Source organism: Mustelus asterias, chromosome 8 (genome assembly GCF_964213995.1).
Source record: "Mustelus asterias chromosome 8, sMusAst1.hap1.1, whole genome shotgun sequence".
NCBI lineage: Eukaryota > Metazoa > Chordata > Chondrichthyes > Carcharhiniformes > Triakidae > Mustelus > Mustelus asterias.
In genome coordinates, this window is record NC_135808.1 from 28,925,823 (window position 1) to 28,953,020 (window position 27,198).

At 43.4% G+C, this 27,198-nt stretch overlaps 1 protein-coding gene across 1 annotated transcript in view; it reads left to right on the forward strand.

Moving 5' to 3' along the window:
* The window catches only part of LOC144497697 (sodium channel protein type 1 subunit alpha-like), a 139,537-nt gene extending 113,560 nt beyond the window's left edge, over positions 1 to 25,977 (forward strand). Inside the window, exons 15-17 of the mRNA XM_078219140.1 lie at positions 17,134 to 17,270; positions 19,993 to 20,117; positions 25,739 to 25,977. Of these exons, the coding sequence (XP_078075266.1) occupies positions 17,134 to 17,270; positions 19,993 to 20,117; positions 25,739 to 25,977 (501 nt within the window). The remainder of the gene's footprint in view (positions 1 to 17,133; positions 17,271 to 19,992; positions 20,118 to 25,738) is intronic.
* The last annotated feature ends 1,221 nt before the right edge of the window (positions 25,978 to 27,198 follow it).

The following is a 27,198-nucleotide window of genomic DNA, read 5'->3' on the forward strand; positions in this document are numbered from 1 at the left end:
CTCTCACTGTCACTCATCTATTTTCATTCCCTGGAGCAACTATATCCCTGAAGAATGTGTTTATGGCCCTCTCTGCCTCCCTGACGACCCTAAGCTCATCCAACTCCAGCTCCAGCTCCCTAACGCGGTCTTGGATGAGCTGCAGATGGGTGCACCTCCCACAGGTGGAATCAGCAGGGACACTGACGGTGTCCCTCACCTCAAACATTCTGCAGGAGGTACATTGCACTGCCTTCACTTCTATCCCCTCCATATAACTTACTGCTACAAAGAAGAAGAATTGATCCAATGGAACACTGAACCCTTTTTCCCCTTCCTCAGACTGCACTGGGAAGGAACAAGAATTCGAAATTGAAGGGTAACAGAATGAATTTAAACCTGTCTAGTGTCGCCCGTTTCCGCCTAAGCCCTGCGAGCCAGAGCCCTTAAAGCTCTCACTCTGCTTCCCACTCACTCCACTGCCCGCTCCCGACGCTGCCCGCTCTATAGTGCGGCCTGCTTTTCATGTTCCAGTCGAACAAAGAGGTCGAACCCCCGCCCCAGGTAACTGACTTTTATGCGAAGAACTCAACCTCCCAGAATCCCCTTCAGCTGACGTCACTTCCCTTAGTTTAAAACCTTGAGAAAGCCGCGAAACAAACAAGGAATGCAATCAATAAATAAACAAATAAATCAGTACTTTGCGTTGAATAATTTTGCTTTTCTCACGTCCCAATTTTTCTGTCACGAGCGATTGTATCAAAAGCACTGCTAAAATTCAAGTTGCCTCCAATAAATGTGTCTTTCTCGACTACCTCTTCATAAAGTACTATCAATAAACCCTTAACAAATATTAGTCTCCTGTTCCTGGGTATTTTTTTTATTACATTCGTCAGTAATCTTTCATAATGTACGACTGATTTATTTTCCAAAATTAGGGCATCATCACTGCCATTTTTAACACCCAGTTTAATAAATCATGCTTTGTAACGGACCTGGGAGTCCTTCAATGCGATGTCTGCAACCTCACGTTTTGAAAATTATGGTGACAGCATATGTCTCTTCTGTTGTTTCATGTAGGCATCTTAGGTGCAGTGCATCCTGGTTTTGTGATAATGCTGCTTGCAAAGCTGATTAATATTCCTTCTATCACTGTATATGTGAGATTCAGTGTTTCAGATTTGTCTTTTTAAAATTCCTGTTTGCAGTGTCACCATATTTTGAAAATGAATGCAATATATAGGGAAGCATGCAATCGTAAAAGTTCCAGTGTCATTTGAGATTCTAAAGGTTCAGTAAACTTTTCCTAATTTTGCTCTTGTTCATTTGATGTTAATGTAGCAACTTCAAGTTTGTCTTGAATTAAATTGTGAACATTCACCTGTCTGATATTTCCGTCTTTAATGACTGAATTCGCCCCCGACACGTTGCACACTGCTCTTGGTTTTCTCCAGATGCTGCGCTTTCAGTAATGCCATTTGCTTGTCTTTTTTGCTCCTATCCTACTTTATAATCTATTTGATATTCACCAACGTCTACAGATGGTATTTCAATATTTTCTTTGTTCAAACGCATGATTACTGAATCGTTATCATGTCATCCTGAACTCCCACCCGCTGGCTTCAAGGTGATTAACTAAATTAGTAATTTGCACTCAATCTGGTCCCAATCACATCTCAGCTTTGTAAAATTGGCCATTCTCGGTTTGACCCGTCTTTATACTTCTCCGCAAGCACTGAAAGTACAACTCAAATGCAATTACAAGTACGAGAATGTTTCTGCTGATGCCAATTTTATCTATCCAGGTTCATGCTGAGAAGAGTTAACAGCTATTTCATTGTTTCAATTCCCTCCACCATGAAGGCACAGTTGGACATGTTCGGTGATGACTACTTAACGTTCATCAATGTTTGCAACACCTCAGCTAATGCAGCTGTTCATAGCAATGACCGGCATGACCCAGAGATATGCACACTTGTGCAGATAAGTGGCATGTTCCATTTCAACGACGCAAGTGTCAGATAATAGTATCTCCAATATACGATAACCAACCATCTCTCCTCGAAATTCGGTCAGATTCCCTTGCTATTGTCGCACCATCGACATGGTTGGGATTCCTATTGACCAATAACTGAACTAAAGTTGTGAGAAAATGATGTGGCAAAAAGTACAACTTGGCACTTTATATTTCAGCAGCTCCTGTCTCACATCCTGACTCGTAAAGGCCGTCCAAGACCGGAAACACTTAAGGCAGAACTATGATTGAATGTTCCGCACTTCCGTGGATGAGTTGCAGCTCCCCTGGTGATCTAGATGATCAACACCATGCCAGTCCCAGCAGCTCACTTGATTGTCTCTGCAGCCATTGCACTTAACATTTACTTCATCCACCACCGCCGCACAATTACAGCAGCTGTACCGTCTACAAAATATAACTGCAGCTGCTAATCAAGTGTTCCTCGGCAATACATTCAAATCCTCAAATCTCTGGCGCACAATAGAGAAAGGGCAGAAGATATATGATACCGCCATTAACTTCAAATTGCCTTTCAAGTGACAGAACTTCCTGTTTGAAATTTTATCGCCCATTCCTCATGTCTTCGGGTCAAATTCATGCAAATGTCTTCCTCACAGCACTGCGAGTGTTCTACACTTGTGGACTGGGGACGTTCTAAAAGTCCTATCAATATATTTTAGGGGTGTTAGTGACAGTTTATTTCTTATTCAACTTCATGATATGTGAAAAAAGAAATAACATTTCCAGAGCGTTTTAAGAAGTCTATGTTACCTTTACCGTGAACATAGACTTTATTCTAATTAATGTTAGGTTTGTTGATATGTGATGCGCCAACTGTGCAATGATTTTTCTGCTTCTCAGCCAGCAATAGGGGTGTATTACTCTCTCTCTCTCTGAATGTTGTGGGTTTATCGTACACTTCCAACAGTATAAAAGCACATTTGGATGCTGTTTTATGTTCCTGAGCTTCTTTTTGTTCTGCTTCTAATATATCATTTCTTTATTCCGTGAGATATATGTGTCTTTGGCTATTCCTGTATCTGTTGCCAATCCCTACTTGCATCGCGACAAATCGTTTTTTATTTTCTTGACAGATCTGAGATCCTGTGAACTGGAAAATTGAGGCAACATTTTTGAACATCTTGAAGCCATGTTTGCAATCCTTAATTGTATCATAATTTCAAGTGTCCACCTGTGACAATCGCTCAACTGCCTTGTTCACTGGACTTCTTCATTCTAACAAATACAATTATTCACTGAGAAAGGCATTTACTATCGAATGATTACCTTCTGCTTCCTCTTCCTCCCATAGATGCGTCCAAAGTTTCTGCTATCAAATTACAACTTTCGTTCTTGTCATTAAAAATTTACCCGCATTTTGTCATTACCCTGCCCAACTTCCGAAAACACTTCCAAGTAGCAGTGACGAATCTCACCACCACAATATCTGCTCATTCTTGTGCAAGCACAAAAGATTAGCTGTGCGGATAACAGCCCACTTCGGCAAAGTCCAGATACTCAGGTAATCCATCATTCTGAACTGAATATCCAGCCGTGGATTCTCGCCAAAACCAGCAGATTACAATTGTAACCCCCTGCTGACCACTATATGGGGCTACTATTTAAATATTCAATCAACAGGATCCCGAATTCCTAGCGGTTGATGTTGATTTGGCTAATTTCCTGTTTACCCATAAATGTCAGTACTGTAATCGGAATATCAAAAATAAATTTAATAACAATTATAATTAACAGACATAAAACAGTGAGCTCTGATCTATAATCGTTGGGCCCCATCCATTGGTGCACACATGGGGAAACGCGTCCTCAGTAACACATTTGTAGATACTGTTCCAGTTGGATTGTATAGTCCCCACCAGTTACTCACGACACCCACACACAGTCCAGAAGTGACACACGTGTGGAAGATGATGCCGCAGGAGGCAGAGGTGCCGCGAGCTATCCGTGCAGCAACGTAGGTCGAGTGCGCTGAAGGCTGTCCTCCCCGGCAGTAATGAAAAGAACAGGCAGGGGAACGCCTGGCTGCCTCTCACTCCAAACCGAATTCTCACTGCCTGGGAAAAGCTCTCTCTCTGCACACTACCTCTTCAGCTCTCTCCCTCTTTAGCTCTCTCCCTCTTCAGCTCTGCAGCTGCTTCACTTCCTGGCGCCTTTTCTTTTCCTCTCGCCCGAAGAGCAATCCCATTGGCCCAGCCCACATCACTCAACCAACAGCATCCTATTCACAGCACCCGCCTGGCAAACCGGACACTGAAACCCACAAGTGACAAAGAACACTGGTAAATGTCTTCCCCACAAATTTTCCTCAGTCCCTTACATTATCCCCCCACCAAAAATACAGCATGCCCCCATGCTGAAGTACATGACATAGGACCCAGTTAACCAATTACACCATGTACCTTATAGTGTGATGACTGGTATAATACTGGGTGAAAAGAGTGGTACCTTATTTATACATGACGAGCACTGAGCAAAGGAGTTACATCACCATGTATGACAACTATTTCAGTGTTCAGGAAAATGCATAGTGGGAGTCGTAGATGAGTGAACACTTGTATGTCCTCCTACTACAGACTTTGCACACAGCTCTCCCAGCTTTGTATAATGGAAACTGTCTGTTGGTTTTCTCTCTCTCTGTGATCTCCTTATCTCTGGTTCTGGATTGGCTATGTTAGATGTGTCTGTAGTGTAAGTGCCCACAACAGAACTGTCTGATTCTACTTCCCTTTGCTCAGTTACAACCTCTTCTATCACAACAGGTAGCCCTTCTGAAGATTCTCAGCTCGCTGCGACTTCTGTCACTTCTGTAGCATTTGTGGGGGGATTGCACTCTGTAGGCATGACATCCTGTTCCGGTTGTTCACAGATTCCTTCCGAATTTTCAAAGGTCAAGTCCTCTGGGTAATGTCCATACTCTGATACTGAGTCTGAAGTGTTTTGATCTCCCAGGGGCAGATCAGCTGCGGAGTCATCTTTGTGTTCCTCAGGAGTTTGATTCCTTTCTTTTGCTTTTCTGCGCCTGGGGGCTCTTGGAGAGGGAGTAGGCTTTGAGTACACCTCAGTGCTCAATTGGACCTCTTGTCCCAGGGGCAAAATATGATTTCGGTGCATGACCTTAATGGGTCCCGAACCATCTGCAGGCTTTAGACGATAAACAGGAAGATCAGACATTTGACTCTCAACCACATAAGGATTTGCACTCCACCGATCAGCAAGCTTCTGTTTCCCTTTCAGGCCAAGGTTTCGAATGAGGACTCTATCCCCAGGCTTCAGGCAATGGTAGCGCACTCTCTGGTCGTACCTCTTTTTGTTACTTTGGTTCATTTTAGCAGAAGTGGCTTGGGCCAACTGATAGGCGGCTTGCAGCTCTTTCTTCATCTTAGACACATACTGCAAGTGGGAAGTTGTTGAGATCCCATCCGCTGACACGCCAAAGCAAACGTCCACAGTAAGTCTGGCTTCCCTCCCGAACATTAAAAAGTCGGGTGAATGCCTGGTAGCTTCATTTGGGTACAGTTGTACGCGTGGACCAGATGTGCAATGTGCTGACTCCATTTGGACTTTTGACTGGGCTCAAGAGTTCCGAGCATGTTCAACAGGGATCTATTGAAGCTCTCTGGTTTAGGGTCACCTTGTGGGTGGTATGGTAAAGTTCTTGATTTCCTCAAACCCAACATGGTCAACATCTCTCTCACTAACTGGCTTTCAATATCCCGACCCTGGTCTGAATGTATGCGAGTTGGTAGGCCGTAGTGAATGAAGTATTTCTCCCATAGAGTTCTGGCAACCGTTATGGCTCTCTGATCCTTGGTTGGGAATGCTTGTGCATACCGAGTGAAGTGGTCAGTGACTACCAACACATTGCACACATTGCGGGAATCAGTTTCTATGGAGAGAAAGTCAATGCATACAAGATCGACAGGGCCTGAACTTTGGATGGGGGAAAGTGGTGCTGCTCTCTGTGGCAGAGTCTTTCTCTTAATGCAGCGTTCACATGTCTTGCAGTATGTCTCTACGTCTAGCTTCATGCGGGGCCAGAAGAATCTGTCACAGATGAGTGCATAGGTCTTGTCATATCCCAGATGTCCATTGTTGCCATGCAGTGACTTCAGAATCATATGGTGGAACTGCTTGGGGAGCACAAGCTGTTGCCGTAAGCGTAGTTCAGACTGTTTGACCGTCCTGTAAAGCAGACCCTGCTCGATTGACCACTTCCCCCACTCTCGTTTCAGAAGTGTAAGATCAGGATGGTTTGTCTGTATTTGACTTGCCGGTGCCTTCTGATTGACAGCTAGCCATATTTCTCCTATACACGGGGCGCTTTTCTGAGCAGCTTGAAGCTCTGCTGGACTGAAATTGATGTGGAGATGCCGGCGTTGGACTGGAGTACACACAGTAAGAAGTTTAACAACACCAGGTTAAAGTCCAACAGGTTTATTTGGTAGCAAAAGCTTGTGTGGCTTTTGCTACCAAATAAACCTGTTGGACTTTAACCTGGTGTTGTTAAACTTCTTACGGACTGAAATTGGGCAGCTGATCAGCTACTACTGCAACGGTATGACAGAAAGCCTTGGGAACTGCAGACACATGAGCCCCTATTTGTTCGATCACACATGGATAGGAGTGTCCTGCTTGTGTGCTACTCGACACATTCTGACAGAGAGCCCGCACTCCTGGAACTGGGATTTCTTGCCATTCATCATCTGGTGTCATGCTGACATGTGGACGTCGAGACAACGAGTCTGCGTCAAGGTTATGCCGGCCTGGTCTATACTTAAGGCTAAAGTTGTAGGTGGGCAGTGCTGAGAGCCAGCGATGACCAGTGGCATCCAGTTTAGCTGACGTTGTGACGTATGTCAGGGGATTGTTGTCCGTTCTGAGTTGTACAGTAGCTCCATAAAGATAGTCATGTAGCTTATCCACAATAGCCCACTTGAGAGCTAAAAACACCAGTTTGTGTGCTGGATTGTTTTTCTCAGATGGCGAGAGACTTCTGCTGATGAATGCAACTCGGCGTGGAACATCATCATGCTCTTGGTATAAGACACCACCTAGTCCGTCCAGGCTAGCATCCACGCGCAGAATGTAAGGCTTCTGCGGATGTGCGAACGCCAATACAGGGGCTTTGGTGAGCCGGGTCTTGAGTCCTTGGAAAGCATGTTCGCATTGCTCACTCCACGGAGAGCTGAAGGGTTCAGAAGGCTTGAAGTAAGTCTTGTCAGGTGAGTTTGCAGTCTGACTCCTCTTGGAGCGGGGACGGGGAGGGTATCCTTGAAGGAGTCCGTTGAGGGGACGGCAGAGTTTGGAGAAGTCCTTGGCAAAGCGGCGATAGAAGCCACAAAATCCAAGGAAGGATCTGAGCTCTGTCACCGTTTGGGGTCTTGGCCAGGAGACAACAGCCTCTACCTTGGATGGGTCCGTCGCTATTCCGTCCTGCGACACTACATGTCCAACGTAGGTGACAGAAGTCCGGCCAAACTGGCACTTGTCAAGTGACAGCTTCATACCTTCTTCTTGGAGCCGGTCAAGTACTTTGAGCAACGCTCCTCGTGTTCTTCGAGGGTTCGTCCAAACACAATGAGATCATCCAGGTACACCAACACCTCCATAAAGTTCATGTCGCCGACAGTATGTTCCATGACCCTCTGAAAAGTGGCCGGTGCTCCTGAAATTCCCTGAGGCATGCGTTCGAACTGATAAAAACCCAACGGGCAGATAAAAGCGGTCTTCTCCTTGTCAGCCTCACTCATGGGTATTTGCTAGTACCCGCTCCTCAGGTCGAGGACTGTGAACCATTTACTCCCAGACAAGCAGTGAAGAGCGTCTTCTATCCTTCGGACAGTGTACTGGTCCGGTATTGTTCGAAGGTTAAGGGTTCGGTAGTCCACACTCATTCGTACCTTCCCTGACTTCTTGCGTACGACTACTATTGGCGATGCGTAGGGACTACGCGATTCAGAGATGATGCCATGGCTTTGTAGTTCCTGTCGGTGCTGGAGCACATCCTCAACGTCAGCAGCCGACAAGCGACGTGACCTCTCTCGGAAGGGCCTTGCATCCTTCAGTCTTATTTCATGTCTGGTGCTTTTAGAACAACCTACATCCCACTCGTGCTGAGAGGAAACCTCTTTCCTCTCCATCATTCTCTCACAGAGACGCCTCCTTGCCTCCTCTGGCATAGGAGAGGCTCCAAAATCAAAAGAGGAAGGGGTCAGTTCGATTGCAGCTTTATCCACACACTGTGCCCGCGGCAGAGGAACAGGGGCTACTAGAAAAATATGGGCTACTGGAGTCCCACGTTTCAAGGAGATTTCTCTGGATGACAGGTTCTTCACTGTCACAGTAATGCGTCTGCTGGAAACAACTGATGCAAGATGAACCTCAGGCCTCACCCACAACTCTTCAGGGGAAAAAGTGTCAATAGGCTGATCTATCAGTGCTAGCTGGTCTGTGTAATCACCAGGAAACTTTGGGAGGCCAGTGACATTAAACACTTGTCCTGGTTGCAAGGTGATTGGCTTGTGCTGGGTAAACCACACAGTACCATGCTTGTCTATCCCTTCTGTTGTTTCAGACTGGGTGCGTGTCTCATAAGATTCTCGGAGGACGGGGTGTATGGTCAAAGTACCCAAGAAGCGTTCTCCCGCCTGTTCTTTACAGGACTCCACGAACTCTCTCACCAGCCGGGTATTTGTCCCCACCAGCACGGCAATGTTGTTATCTTTCACAGAGTCAGGACATACTAAGGCCAAAGTGTCAACTGTCTGCGGCACTCCGGTTACAGCGGCAGTGAACTCGAGGTGTATGGACAGATAGCCATCATATGGGTATTGGTGAGAGCTTAAACCCCATATTTCCAGGTCTTCAAGTGGCTGGAGATGTAAGTCTTTCAGGTAGGTGTCGTAGAAGTTGCGATACAAAATGGTTACTTGGGAACCACTGTCAAGCAAAGCTCTTGCATAAACTCCTTCCATTTGCATAGGTACACCAGAGATGGGCCCCACTAATCCTGCAGGTAACTGTTTTGAGCCTTGCTTCGCTGGGGGTGGACAGTGGATGGAACGTATTTCACATGGAACCAAGCACCGTTCCTTCACATGGCTCCTGAGAAGTTTCCCTGCTGCCTGCTTGCTTTGATCAGCTTCTGATTCACTTTCCTCAGATCCTCGAGTTCTTTGCACTCTCTCCTTGTATGCCCATCTTGCCAATACCTGTAGCAAAAGATTCCTGCCGGCAGTGGTTTGGACATTTTCACTCGGGGCGACGCGTCCCGAACAGCAGCTTCTGGCGCTTGCTGTACGTACCCAGTCCTTGCAGTCGTACTTTCAGATGTAGGGGTAACTGGAACAGCGCTCAACAGTCTGGCCACCTGAGAAGTCAGTTCCCTTACCTCATTTCGTAGGCTGTTCAATTCAGACGTAACTGAGGACTGCGGTACACTGGCGGTGGCTGCGGTGGCAGTAGCTTTCACCCCTTCTCTGGCGCTAATCCAATTTTCTTCCTCTCTTACCTCCCGCATCAGCTGGAAGAAGGAAGGGGGTTTGTCCAGGGTGTGACTCATCCTTACACACAGAGCAACCATGCCTCGAGTGAGTGCATCCTTGACTAGCTGTTCCATCCGAGCTCGATTCATGTCTGCAGCCGTAATTCCTCCCTTAAGAAGAGCACGATGGAGAAGTTTGTCAAGGCGATATAGAAAAGCAGAGAGTTTTTCTCCTTCATCCTGGTATGTGTGTCTGAACTTGGCCAAGATGTCGGCTTCACTCTCTGTGGTGCCATAAGCTGTGTCCAGAGCGGATAAATAATCGGTGGCCGTAGCAGTGGGAGTGCTAACTTTCAAAAATCGAACGATGTCAGCAGCAGGCCCTTTAAAACTCTCTACTATACGCTGTCTCTTGGCGGCGTCAGTGCATTGCCACTCATTGATCATCTGGGTAGCCTGCTCCATCCAGGCATCGCATTCTTCCTCACCTGGGGGTACAGGTTTCAGTCCTGAAAACAGTCTCAGCTTTCTGTAGCTGGACCCATCGGTAGACACTTGGTTGCACTTGTCCACCAGTTTGCCAATAGCAGTCACTAAATCCATGTTCGCATCCACTTTGGGAGCTTGATTTTCTGATACTATGGCCTGAAAATCCTCCATTGACTTGCCTTCCTGCTGTAGTCGTAACAACAGCTTTGGATGGAAAGCATCCTCTTCAGGAACAGCATCCTGTGTGTCCAAGCTTTCTAGCGTATGCACAGCTCATGGCCCAGCTTCTCCTTCAATACCTACATCTGGAGGTACAGTGTCAGGGATTAAATCAATGCTAGTCTCCACTCGCATGAACAACTGTGTGCCAGTCGAATCCCCACGGCGACCACAAATCTTGGTGCGACCAAAGACTTTCACTGTGTTTAAGACCCTAGCAATGGTCTCCTCACGAGTATCTATTGGCACATTGCTCAGTAATATGCCACGAGAAAGACTGATATTCATTGCGGCTCCAGTCAGCAGCCTGAGAAAAAATCCATTGTCTGAAGTGAGCTACCAACACTGTAAACCTTTTCCTGTTGTAATTACTGGGTTAACTGTTACTGACTGACGGGGGGAAATTCTATTATTTTACCTGTCTGGTAAACAGGAATGATCTCAGCGGTGCCTCCAAAAATGTAACCCCCTGCTGACCACTATATGGGGCTACTATTTAAATATTCAATCAACAGGATCCCGAATTCCTGGCGGTCGATGTTGATTTGGCTAATTCCCTGTTTACACATAAATGTCAGTGCTGTAATCGGAATATCAAAAATAAATTTAATAACAATTATAATTAACAGACAAAAAACAGTGAGCTCTGATCTATAACCGTTGGGGCCCATCCGTTGGTGCACACATGGGGAAACTCATCCTCAGTAACACATTTGTAGATACTGTTCCAGTTGGATTGTATAGTCCACACCAGTTACTCACGACACCCACACACAGTCCAGAAGAGACACACGTGTGGAAGATGATGCCGCAGGAGGCAGAGGTGCCACGAGGTATCCGTGCAGCAACGTAGGTCGAGTGCACTGAAGGCTGTCCTCCTCGGCAGTAATGAAAAGAACAGGCAGGGGAACGCCTGGCTGCCTCTCAGTCCAAACCGAATTCTCACTGCCTGGGAAAAGCTCTCTCTCTGCACACTACCTCTTCAGCTCTCTCCCTCTTCAGCTCTCTCCCTCTTCAGCTCGGCAGCTGCTTCACTTCCTGGCGCCTTTTTTTCCTTCCCGCCCCCAGAGCAATCCCATTGGCCCAGCCCACATCACTCAACCAACAGCATCCTGTTCACAGCAACCGCCCGGCAAACAGGACACTGAAACCCACAAGGGACAAAGAACACTGGTAAATGTCTTCCCCACAAATGTTCCTCAGTCCCTTACACAATGCTCTTCCCTAGCTAAACCTAATACTTTAAATGTATGCGTATGAATGTTATTTTGCACCTCGAAATGGTGGTGTCCATCTTTCTGCAAATTTACTTCAAATACCGTACAACCAGGCATTCTCGCGAAGACGTTTATCCAGTTTTCTATTGACAATCTTTAGTTTCCTTTCCAAGTGGTGCTGCCTGACGAACTACTCCCAATGTCCCAATGTCCAACGAATCTGATGCCATTCTCTGTGCTCTATTTGTCAAGACAATTAAGACAATGTATTTGTTAAAATCGAAATAGCTCATCTCACTGAAGTGATTCAATGTGACAGAGCAAGACTGATCGCACATTCTGACATAGTGTTTGTGCGAGACTGTAACCTGCAAGATTGTCCTTGAAAGAACTGATGTCAGTTGGTTGGTCTGGGGGGGCGTTGGGGGTTCGGGGCGGCGGGGGGTGGTGGTGGTGTAGGGAAGAGTCACACTGTATTTTTCATGCATAGTTTATGGCCCCCCAAGTCATCTTATGATCTACTTGTTTGTGCAACCCAGATTTTCGCCCCTAATTGTATGTTTGCTCTGCAAATCACTGTATGTTTGCTCTGCAAATAACTGTACGTTTGCTGTCTGCCAATAGTGTGGCTACCCCGCGTCATGATCCATCATCCCTTCGAACTCATTGTGCAGATTGATTGTTACTTGACATTAAACAAAATGTCTGCATCTTGAAATTTTGATTATTTGATTTGCGGACATTTCCGCACCTGAAAGTAGCTCTTATCTGTGGATTTGTCGTGGAGTGATTTCCCATTTATTTGAATATGATCACTTTTAGCTTCCTCTACCTTTGACTTATCCAAAGGAGAGGACATACCAGCCGTGCATTTAACTGGTCCCTGCAGATATTTCGTTGATCATCGCAATCTACATTCCAATCTACATGATTTTCGCATCCTGTCAGTCGTTGGCTACCGTCTTTATGGCCATTTGGTTGGAATCCCATGAGATTGAAGTTTCATTATGAAGAGCCGCAAAGATTTTGACACAGACTGTCGGCTGTTTCTCCCCGAAGCGTCCGCGTTCCGTGTCGCCGACTAATATTAAAATGGAATCTACACTAGATGTTATTCCCTTTCCTTTTCTGACCCAAACATTATTCCCTCTGCCAATTGAAATCCAGCACTTAAAATATCCAGTCAGAAATAAAGTCTGAATAAAGGGAGACATGAAGAATGTCGAGCAATGTCTTCAATGACTGGTGAATTTCTTGAATTCAAAACAGAATAATCACATTTTCTATCAATTAAATTTCAACGCGGTTGAATATGGCCAGCCAAGCCTTAAGCGTTAATTTCCATTTTTTTTTAGACAGCGGCAAAAAGGACTGAAAATTTAACAATATAACCACTCGGGTAATAATGATATTTCAAAATCGTGCACGGTTAAGTGCATTCGATCATTTCTCCTCAGAATATGCAAGTGGAACGACCGCCCATCTCACGGACATTCCTCGGAGTAACTGCGAGAACCTAAGGTCGCAGCATGAGAAAACTAGATTTTCAACATATCTGCACTGCTGTTCACATGTTTACTGCTGACTGCTTTAAGTTTTGTGACTATCTGAATATCGTTGGATGTCGCATGTTGCATTGAACCCACTTAGCCCAAGTTTTACGCCAGATAGCTGGAAGAAGATAAACACGATTCCTTAAGTGTCTCAGGTGCATTAAATGCTAAGCTATCAAGAATTATATATTTGTGCCGCCAATTGTTTACATTAATCTATGACAAATATCTTGAGCATCCAGTCTTTTGCCATTTGAACTATGGCTGCATGAATAGACATTGCAAAATATCCTATCTGGATAGTACGATGACATACTCGTGTTTATTCCTTAATCAATGATAATATAATCGAAACAAAAATTGTTAATAAATATGACTCATCATTATCTGTTTGTTCAAACGGCTAAAGCTGTTAATCCTTATGCAATCTTTGTGTGTCACTTGAGAATTCTCTCGTGTCTAAATAGTGCATTATCTTAAGAAAGCAGATTATCTACGTACTCATGAACTTGAGACGTTGATTGCCGATATTCGTACATATTGAAAATATTTATTACCCTATTCTTGCAACAATTGGTGTGCCTGGTAAGCCGGTACTAAATAGGTAGTAATCATCATTAAGGTTTCTTCATAATGTCAGTGTTTCACCGCCAATGTTATAATCATAACTAGTTATTGGTCATGAGACTGGACAATATCTGATGCAAATGCCCATTGCATCAGATTTTGGAAATGTGAAGTTAAACGTACCACAGAGGACATGCTTGTCAGATACAACTCATAGGTAGAGGTAGGAAGAAAAATATTTTTCAGGTCTGACGCCATTCATTGGATTGATGTGCTGACTTGCTTTCAGTTGAATACTGCGTTGTGATCGGCAAAGTATACAATTGATACTGAACGGAGTGCAAACATGGTCACTGATGTTCTGGACAGGCATAACGGAATGGGTTTCTACGACTGTTAATTGCTATTGGAAACAATAGGTGTGTGTAAAACCTTTATTGCCAGGCGCAATCACTGCACCGTGACAAATATTTGGTGACAAAGAGAGCAAAAAAGAATCACAGTTGCAAATTGTCAACTGTATGGCATTCTATGGAGTTGCAATTTAGCGTCAGTTTGCTTTGTGAAATCCCAAAATCCACATGCTTAAAGTGAATCAAAAATAAGTGAAACTATTAAAATTGCATTCCAATACTCAACATATGCAGCAATTTGTGCCGCAGCTATGTGGTAAACTATCTTCTTCACTTCGGCCGATTTCTCTTCTTTTCGACAATAGCCCAGGAAGAGAGATCGTGCAGGAAGATTTCAATCTCCTTTAAAACAACAACAGATTGTTTGTCGTTGCCTGGAGTGAAAGGGTGTACAGGTGGAATATCTTGAAGCCTGAAATATTATTTCGTATCATTTTGTCGCCATGCAGTGATTCCTGATATAACCTCAGAAACTTAACAGACGTTAATACATCTGAAGATGATCATGTTTTAAGCAACAAGAAATGCAAGTAAGTGAAAGTACTAGGTGCAGTCTTACATATTTCCTTGAAATATTTGCATTCCGAAACCTGATTACTCTTGTAACTGGACTTCAAGAAGTCTCACAACACCAGTTTAAAGTCCATCAGTTTGTTTGGAATCACGAACTTTTGGAGCGCTTCTCCGTATCTTCTGCAACAGCTTACCATGGGGAACTTTATCGAAGACTTTAGTGAAATCCATATACACTACCTCAACTGCTTTACCCTCATCCACCTCTTTGGTCACCTTCTCAAAGAGCTCAATTATATGTGTGAGGCACGACCTACCCTTCACAAAACCGTGTTGGCTATCTTTAATCAAATTATTCCTTTCTAGATGATTATCAATCCAATCTCTTATAATCATTTGCACATCTTTGCTCAGAACAGAAGTCAGGCTCACTGGTCTATGATTACCAGGGTAATCTCTCCTTCCCTTCTTGAACAAGGGGACAACATTTGCGAGAGAAGAAAGAGACAGAGAGAGAAAGAAGAAATCATAAAATCTAACTTTATGGAATTGTCTCGGATTCCAATTTAGAATTTCAACTTTTGATAAGCTTGAATTTCTCCACCAGCCTAAGCCTTCTAATGCAATTACTGTTCTATTCTACTAATTCCACACAAGACCTTGCGTCATTCGTGCTACTTCATTTGCTGGTACTCGATTCAGCAATATCTCATGATGCCGGAGCAGAGTTATCTGGGTGCCGGTGTGCATGATTTGCAGAAAACTAGTTTGCAAAAAAGCAGGTTATAAGGAAAGCAAATGGAATTTTGACATTTATTGCTAAAGGTATATAATCTGAAAGTAGTAACCCATTGCTGCAAATTAACAAACCATTAATGAGAACGCACTAGAGTACTGTGTCCAATTTTTGTCTTCGGAGATTGGGAGGGACATGGTTGCATTGGGGAAAGTTCAGAGTTGGGTCGCAAGACTGAGTTTATACATGAGGGGTTTGTCTTATGAAGGGATATTGAGCATGTTATGCCTATACACATTGTAGAATTCGAGGCGATTCGCTTATTTCGGGAGACAGGATGATAATGGAGATTAACAGCGTAAAGGTACTGAGGATACTCCTCTTGTGGGCCAATCTATAATGAGAGATCATAGTTTACGGATAAGGGGTACCAGATTGAAATTCGAGATCAGGATAAATTGTTTCTCCGAACGCGTCGCAAATTTATGGAAAATACTACCTTTGAACTTGGTGGGTGCCCAGACATTGAGTACATTTAAAGAGGAGATAGACAGTTTTGTTAATAGCAATGGTTTAAGAGTTTTGGAGAACTAGCAGGGAACTGGAGTTGAGGTCGAAATCAGATCATCAATGATCGTATTAAATGTCAGTGTAGGCTTGTGGGGCTGAATTGCCTACTCCTGCTCTTAGTTCTGCTGGTGTTATATTCGGAAAGAGATCTCTTGGAATGGAGTGGAATATAAGACAAAGTGTTATATTTCAGCCACCGAATCAATTGCCACCAACAATATCACATGCAGTCGTAAAATAACAGTTGCAAAATAATGACGAGTGTAGTTGCCAAAGCTGGGCACGCTGCAACTAATATTTGTTTCAAAAGAAAATACATCTCTCACGAGCTGATTTAGTTTGAGTGAAACACTGATTGAACATGAAAGACGAATAGCAAGTCTTGATTCTAAATGATAATTGTGTCACAGACGAATCTTCAAGATTGTTGGTGAAAGCAAGTCAAGGTAATCGGTGCAGGAAGGGAGTCACAGTGGACAAGTTGCGCTGAGTATTTGACCAAGATAATCATATTACTAATAATTTTCTAAATCAAAATTGGCAATTCTACATTCGTGTTGTGTCAATGTCTTAAAACTCTGGATATCTGGACGCATCATTAAGATAATTTCGAACTGATTGGGGTGATTGATTGTTGTGCCCAATTTATTTGGACCGCAGGCTTTTCAAACGCCTGAAGGGAGCTCTCATCCATGAATCAGTTGTAGAATATAATATCATTTAACTTGAATCTGTAAATAAGTGACTTTTCTGTGTTATCTAAAAGAGGGCATGATTCAGTCCATCTACTTACTTGGTCAAAGTTTCGTCGAGCACCACAAGATTCATTCCCTTCTTAACGATTTTAACATCCTTGAAGTAGGAGGGCACCGAATTGACGCCATGTTGGTTGAGAGCACGGCTACTGACAATTTCATCAACGGTCGCAAATAATTTGCATAGCCTCCGTCCTTGAAGCGTTCGTTCATGACTCTCCATGACTGACGTTAAAATCGGACTTGGATATGTTATCCCCTTTTCATTTCTGAAACAAACATTATTACCTTAGCCACTTGATGTCGAACTTTCAGGATATCCAGTCAGAAATAAAGTTTGAATAAACTGAGCCATGACGCCGGGAAACATATTGAAGGAACACTATTTCCCTTCAGTGCAGCCAGAGATGGAAGTTCGGCAGGATTCGGCCTTTGGATGACATCGTTATTGTTTCGGTAAATGCCGCCTCCTTCCATTCCATTCTAATTGTTCCAAATAAAATACATCCAGCAATTGTCTATTCACGAGTATGGATATTATAAAGTGTCTGCAGCCTCCATCACATTACAATCATGTTTCTTTAATCGTCTTTTTTTTCAGAGCGACAGACAAAGAAAAGAGAAGCCAGTTGGGTTTTATGAACTTTATTCTTACATAAGCAGCAAGAGTAGTGCATTCAGTAACTTACCTACTCGGAAAATAATGACATTTGTACATCAAGCACGATGGGACAAAGAGTAAATGTACAGTTGGGAGCGAAGTTATGTGAAAAATAGATGGAAAACTAGCTTAGTCCAGCAGACTAGCAAGTGCATGATAAGGGACCTCGGAGAATTGGATGGCTAAATTGTATCTGTTTTAATGCATGGAGCCTGCCTGGTAATGCAGAAGAACATGCAGAATTCATCAACATGTGGAAATATTATATTGTTGCAATCACTTTTGAAAAGGTTCAAAAAATGAAACTTTTGAAAAGGTTCAAAAAGTGAACGTTTTTCACTGAGAAAAGGTAGAACGAAGGTCAGGACCGGCAACTCAACATTGCTGGAGATTGAACTTTAAGCGTGATGTGGAGGTGGAGGGGTGAGGTGTGTGTGTGTGGGGGGGGGGGGGGGGGGGGGGGGCGGGGGCGCGGGGGATGTAAGACAGGAGGATTCATTGCATCATTGGTAAAAAATACATCATTGTAGAAATGAAGTCGGATGCCTTAGAAGACTGTTCAAATGAAGCCATATGGGTGGAGCTTAGGAATACTCGCGGCGCGATCACTTTAAAAAATCCTGCAGGCTGGACAAAATGTCCAACAGTCGACGTGGAACATTTTGGTGATAGTGAACGTAACTCTATAAGTATTAAATTCGGCATGGAAATGTAAAAGTATAGTGCTGTTATCAAGTGTCTGAATTAAGTGAGGTCTAACTTCAATATCAATAGGCAGGATCCGGCAAAGTATAGAGCGAGCAGGTACTTGCAGGGCAGTCATTATTTGAAAAGTGTGAGTCTTTTGAATTAAAATAGTGAATGGTCAGGGCCAAAACAGTCCTCGAAGAATGAAGAGCCAGGGCGATACGTCCAGGGAAGGTAGGTGTCAATGGATATCGAGGGTTTGGTGAAGGAAAAAAAAGAAAGATAAAGTAATCATAGAGCAATAAAACAGGCGAGACCATTCAGAAAAATAAAAAATCCAGCGGTTACATAAGAAAGAAATAGGATTACAATGACTGGCCCGAAAATGTCAACAGCAGATTAGACTAGCGAAACCACAGGTCATTCTATCAGTATATTAAGAGCAAAGGACGGCCAGGAAATAGTGGAAACCTAGAAAAAACCAAAGCTACAAACGGTGGGTGGAGCCAGAGGTCGTGGGCGAGGTACTCAATTATTTTTCATCAGTGTTCACGAAGGTAAAATACACTGTGTTTGGAGATTTCTTTTGGAACAGTGAAACTCCAGAGATCAAAAGCAAAGAATACGAGATTTTTGAGCGGACATAAAGTTGCATAAATCCCCAGAACCTAATACGATCTTTCTGCGGCTGCTCGGCACACAAGGGAAGAGATTGCAAGGGCCAGCCGCATATGTTTAATCTTTCGCTGATCACATTGATAGAATCATAGAAACCCTACAGTGCAGAAGGAGGCCATTCGGCCCATCGAGTCTGCACCGACCACAATCCCACCCAGGCCCTACCCCCACACAGTTGAAGTACCAGATGACTGTAGGATAGCTAATGTGGTACCTTTATTCAAGAAGGACAGCAGGTTTAATCAAGTCAATGAGAAAGTTAGTGCAAAGTGAGTGATGGGGAATTTATTGAAAAAAATCTGTGGGAGTAGATTAATCAACTCTTGGAAAGGCAGCAATTGATCAGGGATAGTGAGCAGGGATGCTTTGTTGTGAGCTCCTGTCTAACTAATTTAACTGAGTTTTCTAAAATGGTAACTAAATATATTGATGAGCGCAGCCCAGTTAATGTAGTTTACATAGACTTAAGTAAGTCCTTTCACAAGTTCCCACGTGGAAGGCTGGTCCAACACGTTAAAGCACAAGAGATTCAAGGCAAGTTGACAGATTGAATCATAGATTGATTTTTTTAATGCAAGGGAAACGATGAAGGTGGATTTTTGCTTTTATGACTCAAAGCCTGTGACTCGCGGTCTAATGAAGGGATCGGTGCTGGAGCCCATGCTGTTTCTAAAATGCATTAACGGTATGGATACGAATGTTAACTTATAGTCAGTAAGCTCACAGATGAGACGGCAAATGGTTTTGTTGACAGTGAGGTATATCGTCTTAGGCTACAGAAGGGTACTGATTTTCTGGTAAATTGGGAATGGCAATGGCAGATTGAATTTTATCCTGATAAACGTGATGTGATGCACTTTAGGATGTCTAAAATGTGTAGGATACACACAAAGAACGGTATTTTCACAGGGAAAAATGTGTAATAAAGAGATATTAGTGTACAAGTTCATAGATCCCTGCAGGCTGCAGCAGAGGTAGAGAGGCTGATGATGCATACAGATGTTTTCCATAATTGGCCAGGGCATAGACCATAAATACAACTTGATAAAGCAGTGGCTTCATTGGAGAGGGTGCAGATGATGTTCGTATGTAATCATAGAATCCCTAATATGCAGTAGGAGGTCAGGTAACCCATGAGACTGTTCCGACGACAATCCCACACAGGCCCTACCCCCATACCCACACAAAATGCACTTTGGTAATGTAGTTGACACTAAGGGTCAATTTAGCATGGCCAATCAACGCGACACGCACATCTTTGGACTGGAGGAGGAAACCGGATAATCTGGAGGAAACCCAAAAAGACACAGAGAGAATGCGCACACTCCCCACCTTCACCCAACGCCAGAATTGCACTTGGGTCCCTGGCACTGTGAGACAGCAGTACTAACCTGGGCTGGAACATTTTATGAATTTGTTTTCCCTGGATGACAGGAGGCTGAACGGCAATCTGATAGAGGGATACAAAATGATGAAAGGCATACATGAAGTAAATCCTAAGTATACTTTCCCCATGGCAAAGTTGTCTGAGAGCAAAGGGTACAGGCTTAATGTAAGAAGTAAGTTGTTTAACCTGAGGAAGATATTTTTCACCAAGAGTGTGGTGAAACTATGGAACACGCTGCCTGAGAGGGCGGTGGAAACTGATAATTTTGCAGACATTAAGAATTATCTATCCGAGTACATAAATCGCCAACGCATATTGCGCTGTTGACCAAGTGTTGGTGAATGGGTTTCGTCAAGAATGCTATTTGGTAGTTGGTGTAGACAAGGTGGGTCCATGATTCTGTTTCTATGTTGTACGACTCTATGACTATGAATTCCTGACCCTATCATGCACAGTTGAATGTATGAGAAGATTTCAGCTCAGAGCATTCACGTGGGAAAACCGCATATCTTAACTGCTTTATTTGAATGACCTCCCAGCACCTTTTTCAATATCTTTAGAAAACTAGATTTGCTGCATATTACTACGCATGCTTGCATGTATCTAACTGGCTACTTTAATTTCCGTGGCTACCTGAATCTTCTTGAATCTCAGCTTTTCATTGAACCCACTTAAGATGAATTTTACGTCATAAAACCTGTTTAAATTGACACCATTCATCAAGTAACTCAAGTCTAGTGAATGGGTATCCATTACAGGTATGTGCACATGTGCCATTAATTGCCGATCATGAATACATGATAAACAAATTCAGAACTGCAATCATACACCACATGATTTGAAGAAATGTTCTATTTTGACCCCAGAATGATTAATTACTTTTATGCTTTACTCTTTCATCGAGCAACGCAATTTGCAAAACAAAAACACCCTAATTACTAAATCTGACTCACCGTTATCTGTTTGTTCAAGTTAAAGTAATTGTTGTTCAATCCTCGTGTGGCACCTGAGGATTCTATATATGACATGTATGAATAACATGTCATTTTGAAAGCTGATTGTCTAATTGTCTTTGAACCAGGGTCGTTTCTTCTCTTTGAATATGGAGCTGCCGATATTCGAACAGATAGAAAATATTTATTACGTTTTCCTTGCAATAATTGGTATTCCTGGTGAGCTGGTACTAATTAATTAATAATACTTAATATTTCTTCACCTTGTCAGTACGACTGTTGCTGGTGGAATGATGCTATCTAGTTGTTTTACTTTTCATGTCTTTGGTAGAGCTGTTGCTCTATTAATAAAATGAGTTGGCCTCCAGAAATTAGCCAAGGTTGGGAGCTGAACATCGGAAGATTTGTTTGATCGCTCCGGGATGCAAAACAACTGCCTATTCATTAACAAGTCATTTGTCGCTGCGTGTGAGGGTCAATTTCCATGTTCGCAGCTGGCAATATCTTAAGTCGAGAAAATATTAGTCACAGCTCTCGATGATTGTGGTCTGACTACATGATAACTATGATCTTTCCGACGCCTTGTGTTCCTGAAACTGGAAGGTATCTGATACAAAAGCAAAATACATCAAATTCTGGAAATGTGAGTCAAATCATAGCTAGCAGGAAATTCTCCTGTGGTGCAGTCAAGGCTGTGGAGAGAGGGGAAAGAAACATAGCCGATCATCACTGATCAGAATGCAACGCTATGCTCTTTTTAGTTGAAGCAGATTCATTGCAAATATAAAGTAAAGTTAAGAACTGATACTGAAACATGTACAAAACTTTTCATTGATTTCCTGGGCTGAGATAACAGCAATGGGTTTACATCAGTCTTAATGGCTATCGAAAATAATAGGTGCAGTTTTCATAACGTGTTCCTGCCTGAGGCTGTCGCTGTAAATTTCGAATACTTGTTTAATTATTAGTCATTTTGCAATATGACGTTTCTGATCCTTAAACACGCCGAAACAGTATGAAAAATAGCAGATGATGCAAGTGTGAATGCAACCTAACTGCCAGAAATGTTAAGCACGTAAAGGAACCTAAGTGGGGATAGACAGAGATAAACATAAATGAGGTATCCGTTGTGTGATTTTCACCAGGACGATATTCTATGTTTCTGTAATTCAATTTGTTTGTGTTGCGAAGAGCAAAGTAAACTTGTTCAAGCGATACAGAAATAAGCTTAACCATTACTACTCAGTCGCACTACGAAACGTATACTATGAATTATGTTGCAACAATCGGGTAGATTTTGTTATTTTTCTCAGGCAATCTATCCATTGCCGCCATAGCCTCGAAAGAAAAATTATCGGGGAAGATACCAATCTACGAAACTGCTAAATCGAATGTATGAGTTTATTTTGTTTGATTTATTATTGTCACATACATTAATATACTGTGAAGAGTATAGTTTCTTGTGCGCTATACAGCCAAAACATACCGTTCATAGAGAAGGAAACAAGGAGTGCTGAATGTGATGTTACATTCATTGCTAGGGTGTAGAGAAAGATCAACTTAATGCGAGGACGGTCCATTCATAAGTCTGATGTCAGCAAGGAAGAAACTGTTCTTGAGTGGGTTGGCACCTGACTTCAGACTTGTGTATCATTTTCCAGACGGAGAAGATGGAAGGTAGAATGTCCGGGGTGCGTGGGGGTCCTTAATTATGCTGATTGTTTTGCCGAGGCAGCGGGAAGTGTCGACAGAATCAATGGATGGGACGCTCCTCTGCAAGAAGGATTTGGCGACATTCACGACCTTTTGTAGTTTCTTGCTGCCTTGGGCAGGGCAGGAGCCATACAAGCTGTTACACAACGAGCAAGAACGTTTTCTATGGTGCATCTGTATTTGGTTGGTAAGAGTCATAGCTGACAAAGCAAAATTCCTTGGTCTTCTAAGAATGTAGATGCATTGTCGTGCTTTCAAAAACATAGTGTCGGATGGGGGAACCAGGAAAGGCACCTAAGACCTTGATCTCAACCATTTCTACTTCTTCCCCGTTGATGGAGACATGGGCAGGTTCTCCTGATGTCAATGGCATCGTCCTTCACTTTGCGGACATCGAGGGAGAGATTATTGTCGTCACACCTGTTCACAAGATTCTCCATCTCATTCCTTTACTCTGTCCTCTCATTGTTTGAGATCCGACCACGATGATGGCGTCGTCAGAAAACTTGAAAATCGAGTTGGAGGGGAATATGGTCAAATAGTCTTGTTGAATAAGGCGCATGGTAGAGGGCTGCGAGAATAGCCTTGTGGGACACCGGTGTTGTGGATGATCGTGGAGGAGGTGTTGTTGCCTATCCTTACTGATTGTAGTTTCAGGGTTACGAAGTTCAGGATCCAGTCGCAGAGGGAGGAACCGAGGTCCAGGCCACGGAGCTTGGCGATGGGTTTCTTAAGAATAATGGTGTTGAAGGCTGGGCTTTAAGTCAATAAAAAGGAGTCTGACCTAGGTGTCTTTGTGATCTATGTTTTCCAGTGTTGTGTAAAGGCCCTGGGAGATGGCGTCTGCTGTGGATCTGTAGTGGTTGCAGGCAGTCCGGGAGGTTGGAATTGATTCATGCCCTGACGAACCTTTCGAAGTAATTCATAATGCTGTATGTCAGAGAAACCAGACGATAGTCATTAAGTTACGCTGTTAGGCTTTTCTTTGATACTGGGATGATGGTCGCCTTCTTGAAGGAGATAGGGACATCAGATTTCTTTAATGAGACATTGGAGATGTCTGTTAATAGCGCTACCAGCAGATCCACGCAGGGACTGAGTGCTCGTCAGGGGTCAGTCGTTTTCCGTGGGTTGACCTTCGAGATGGCTACGCTGACATCTGCAATGGTGACCTCAGATATAATTTCATCCAAGGGTTTCAGGGTGGAGAGCGACCTCTTGCTCAAAACGGGCATAAAATGCATTGAACACATCAGGGAGGGGTTCGTTGGAGCCGGCGCATTTTCATGCCTTCCTCTTGTAGCATGTTATGACTTGCAGAATTTGTCATATTCGGCGAGTTTTGGTGTGGCTCGCCTGGGACTCTAGTTTGGTCCAGTACTGTCTTTTGGCATCTTTGAAGAATCTACTTAGATTACATCTGGCTTTCTTGAATAGGCCAGGGGCGGCTGACTTGAAGGCCTTAGACCTAGACTTCAGCAAACAGTGTGTATACCTGTTCGTCCATGGTTTCCGTTGGGAAACACGTGGATTTGCTTATTCGGCACACTGTCTTCTGCACACTTACTAATGAAGTCAGTTACTGTCGTGGTCTACTCGATCTGGCTAGTCGCAGAGCTTTTATATTTTGACCAGTCCACTGACTCTAAGCAGTCCCATAGGACATGATCCGATTCCTCATTCCTTAGATCCACATTGCACGAATTTCTTTGATTGATTCTCCACCTTCCATTTTTGCTTGTAAGCCGTGAGCAGGAGCACAGCCTTGTGGTCTGATCTGGCAAACTGTGAGCGGACGAAGGGGCGGTAGGCATGCGTGATATTTGTGGAGCAGTGGTCTCGGATGATTTGTGGAGCAGTGGTCTCGGATGATTTGTCCTTTGGTGGAAGAGCAGACGTGTTGATGGTAATTTGATAGTACGCTTTTGAGCTTGTCCTGATTGAAGTCCGCTGCCACGATGAAAAAGGCCTCAGGATGTTTCGTCTGAAGGCTATGTATAGTGATGGATATTTCGTCCACCGCGATCTTCACGTCCGCATGGGTTGGGATGTAAACTGCCATCAGGATAACGGAGGTGAACTCCCGCGTAAGGTAGTAGGGGTGATATTTTAGGATCACGTGTTCTATGTCTGGGGAGCAGAAATTCACGAGGTGTTTATTATGAAGCAGACCTCACATCCCCTTGCCATGCCTGAGGCCGGTACCTCTGAAGACCATGTTAAGTAATGTAGGTTGGGAAAATATATCAAAGCATTCTGTTAAATATGTTCTTTTGAATCCATACATCATTTGATTGAAACCATTAAACTGTTTTAGTAGAAGGTGGCCGAAGCCGAGTTAAATGGTAGGAGTAAATAGAATATCGGATAAGAGGTAGGGGGCGGGGGGGGGGGGGGGGGGGGCGGGGGGGGGGGGGGGGGGGTTGGTATCAAGTTACCAAAACGTATTACGTCTGAAGATTAAGAAGTTGGTGTGAAAGGAATGAGGAAAAAGAAAAGAGAATGTGTGACCAACTGCAAGTGAAAGAAAATCACAGTTTAAACATTTCCATCGCTATGTAAAAGGTGAGACATTCGTGCAAGTGCAAGTCACTTCATTAGAGTCAGAGATAAGTAAAGATTTGCGTGTGACCGTGGAAGTGTTCCAGAGGAAGAACATTTATTTTTCTGCATTTGTAGCTCTTCATGCCCATTGCGATTTATTGCATTTAGTTTTACCATCCCCAATTCTTCTAAGTTATAGGAAATACTGATCCAGGCGACTTGTTCTCAATTTAGAAAAGTGCTAACATGACGTAACGTAATGTGTTACATTTCCAATGTTGCCCAACTTCTGATTGCAAAGTGATAAAAAATCTCTCAAGATACAAATAGCAAAGACATATCCACGGGTGTGTTTGTGCGGTGGGGGAACTGGGACATATTTCTCTGATAATGTTTCCATCACAAAAATCCCTTTCATCCCCCGTAACATGCTGATGACCGAATCTCACTTTCAAAGTTTTCGTGAAAATAGATTCCAGAATTTGGGCTATAGGAGATGCATGTTGAAATGTAAGATATATCCCTGTTATCCCACTGCCCCACGACTGCCTATTTTCAAACAGTTAATTGCTGATTATTCCAGGGTGTATCCGAAAGTTTCTCGCCAGCAAATTAATCCGACGGGTTTGTTATCGGCAGAGTTTCCATGAGAAGACAAGGACCACGAAAATCTTGATGCATGTATTCCCTTTACTTAATCTCTGTAAGGTCGTCGCAAAACAAAAAGGCATTCAGCTATATAAGGGCACCAGGAACGTTGGCCAAGAATTTGATAAATCAAGAGTCTTTAACGAAGAAAAGAGAAGCAACGAGGTGCAATAGTTTAGGAAGTTGTTGACTCTACGGCCGAACCTGCTGAACATGAATTAGCAATATTAATAGTTGAGAAATGGAAATTATACTTAGGCTGGAGGGCAGAATCAAATGGGTGCATATGGATTTGGGGGTTCTGAGGTACGGATGGTTTTGGAGATAGTCAGGAGGGCGGACATGACGGCACCTGAAATAAATATTTAGAGTTGTTAAACCTTGAAATCGCTTGACCAGGAGCAAAGCTGTTTAGGGAGCACAAGAGTAATGTACGACACTAAGGTCACGATGTAGAAAGAAACAGTTGGATGCACTCAAATATACTGGGGAAGAATTTGATCAATTCGGTGTTAGTTTAGAAAAAAACACGAATCTTTCATCTGCAGACATGCTGAGCCTGGGAGGACTTTGGTACTGCAACAGAGATAGAGTCAGGAAGCCTATTCAGGGTGTGCATTTTTGGTTTGAAGATCCTCTTGGAGTCCATTACGAGACCCAGATTCAGAGCAGTCCGAATTAGCTTCAGATGTTTCCCAAGGGGAGGGATTGACACGAAATCTGCGGAATGTGGTTCGTAGCAGGGACAAAGGACAAATGATTTCGATTCCTAATGCTAATTTAGTGGAATTACTGCTCACAAAGTACCAGGTGTCAGACAACCAGTCAGCTATTTTTAGGACACTGTATTTTGATGGAGACGTGCAGATGCTTGTACCCCATCCGTTTGAGAAACAAGCGTCATGCTTTCTAATTTGCCACTGAGCGGCAAAATCTGAATGAAAAATAGGAAGAAAGCCAACCATGCATCATTGGTCTACACCAGAGATACTGGAGGTAAAGTGGACTATTTAAAACTTCCAACGCTGGACGACATGTTCCCTGGGCAAATTGATATGTCTTCACGTTATGCTCAATTGAATGAGATTGCAAATTATTTTCTATGATATTGGCTCTGTCATTCTGTTTGAACTTCAAATTTGTTCATGAAATCTGGACTAAGAATGCATGAAACGTGAACAGGGAATAGTTACATTGGGGCCATGCAATTATTTGAGTTGTCTGCATAGCTATACGGAATGGGAATTGTACCAGCTACCGTTTTGATTGCTTAAATTTCCACTCTGCGCAGACATGTGAATACGAGTAACACATATTTTCAAATGTTTGACTCAAGCTGGGCGGCAAAAAACCTTCAAAATTGTCGACCCCGGTAATAGAATTCTACCAAAAAAC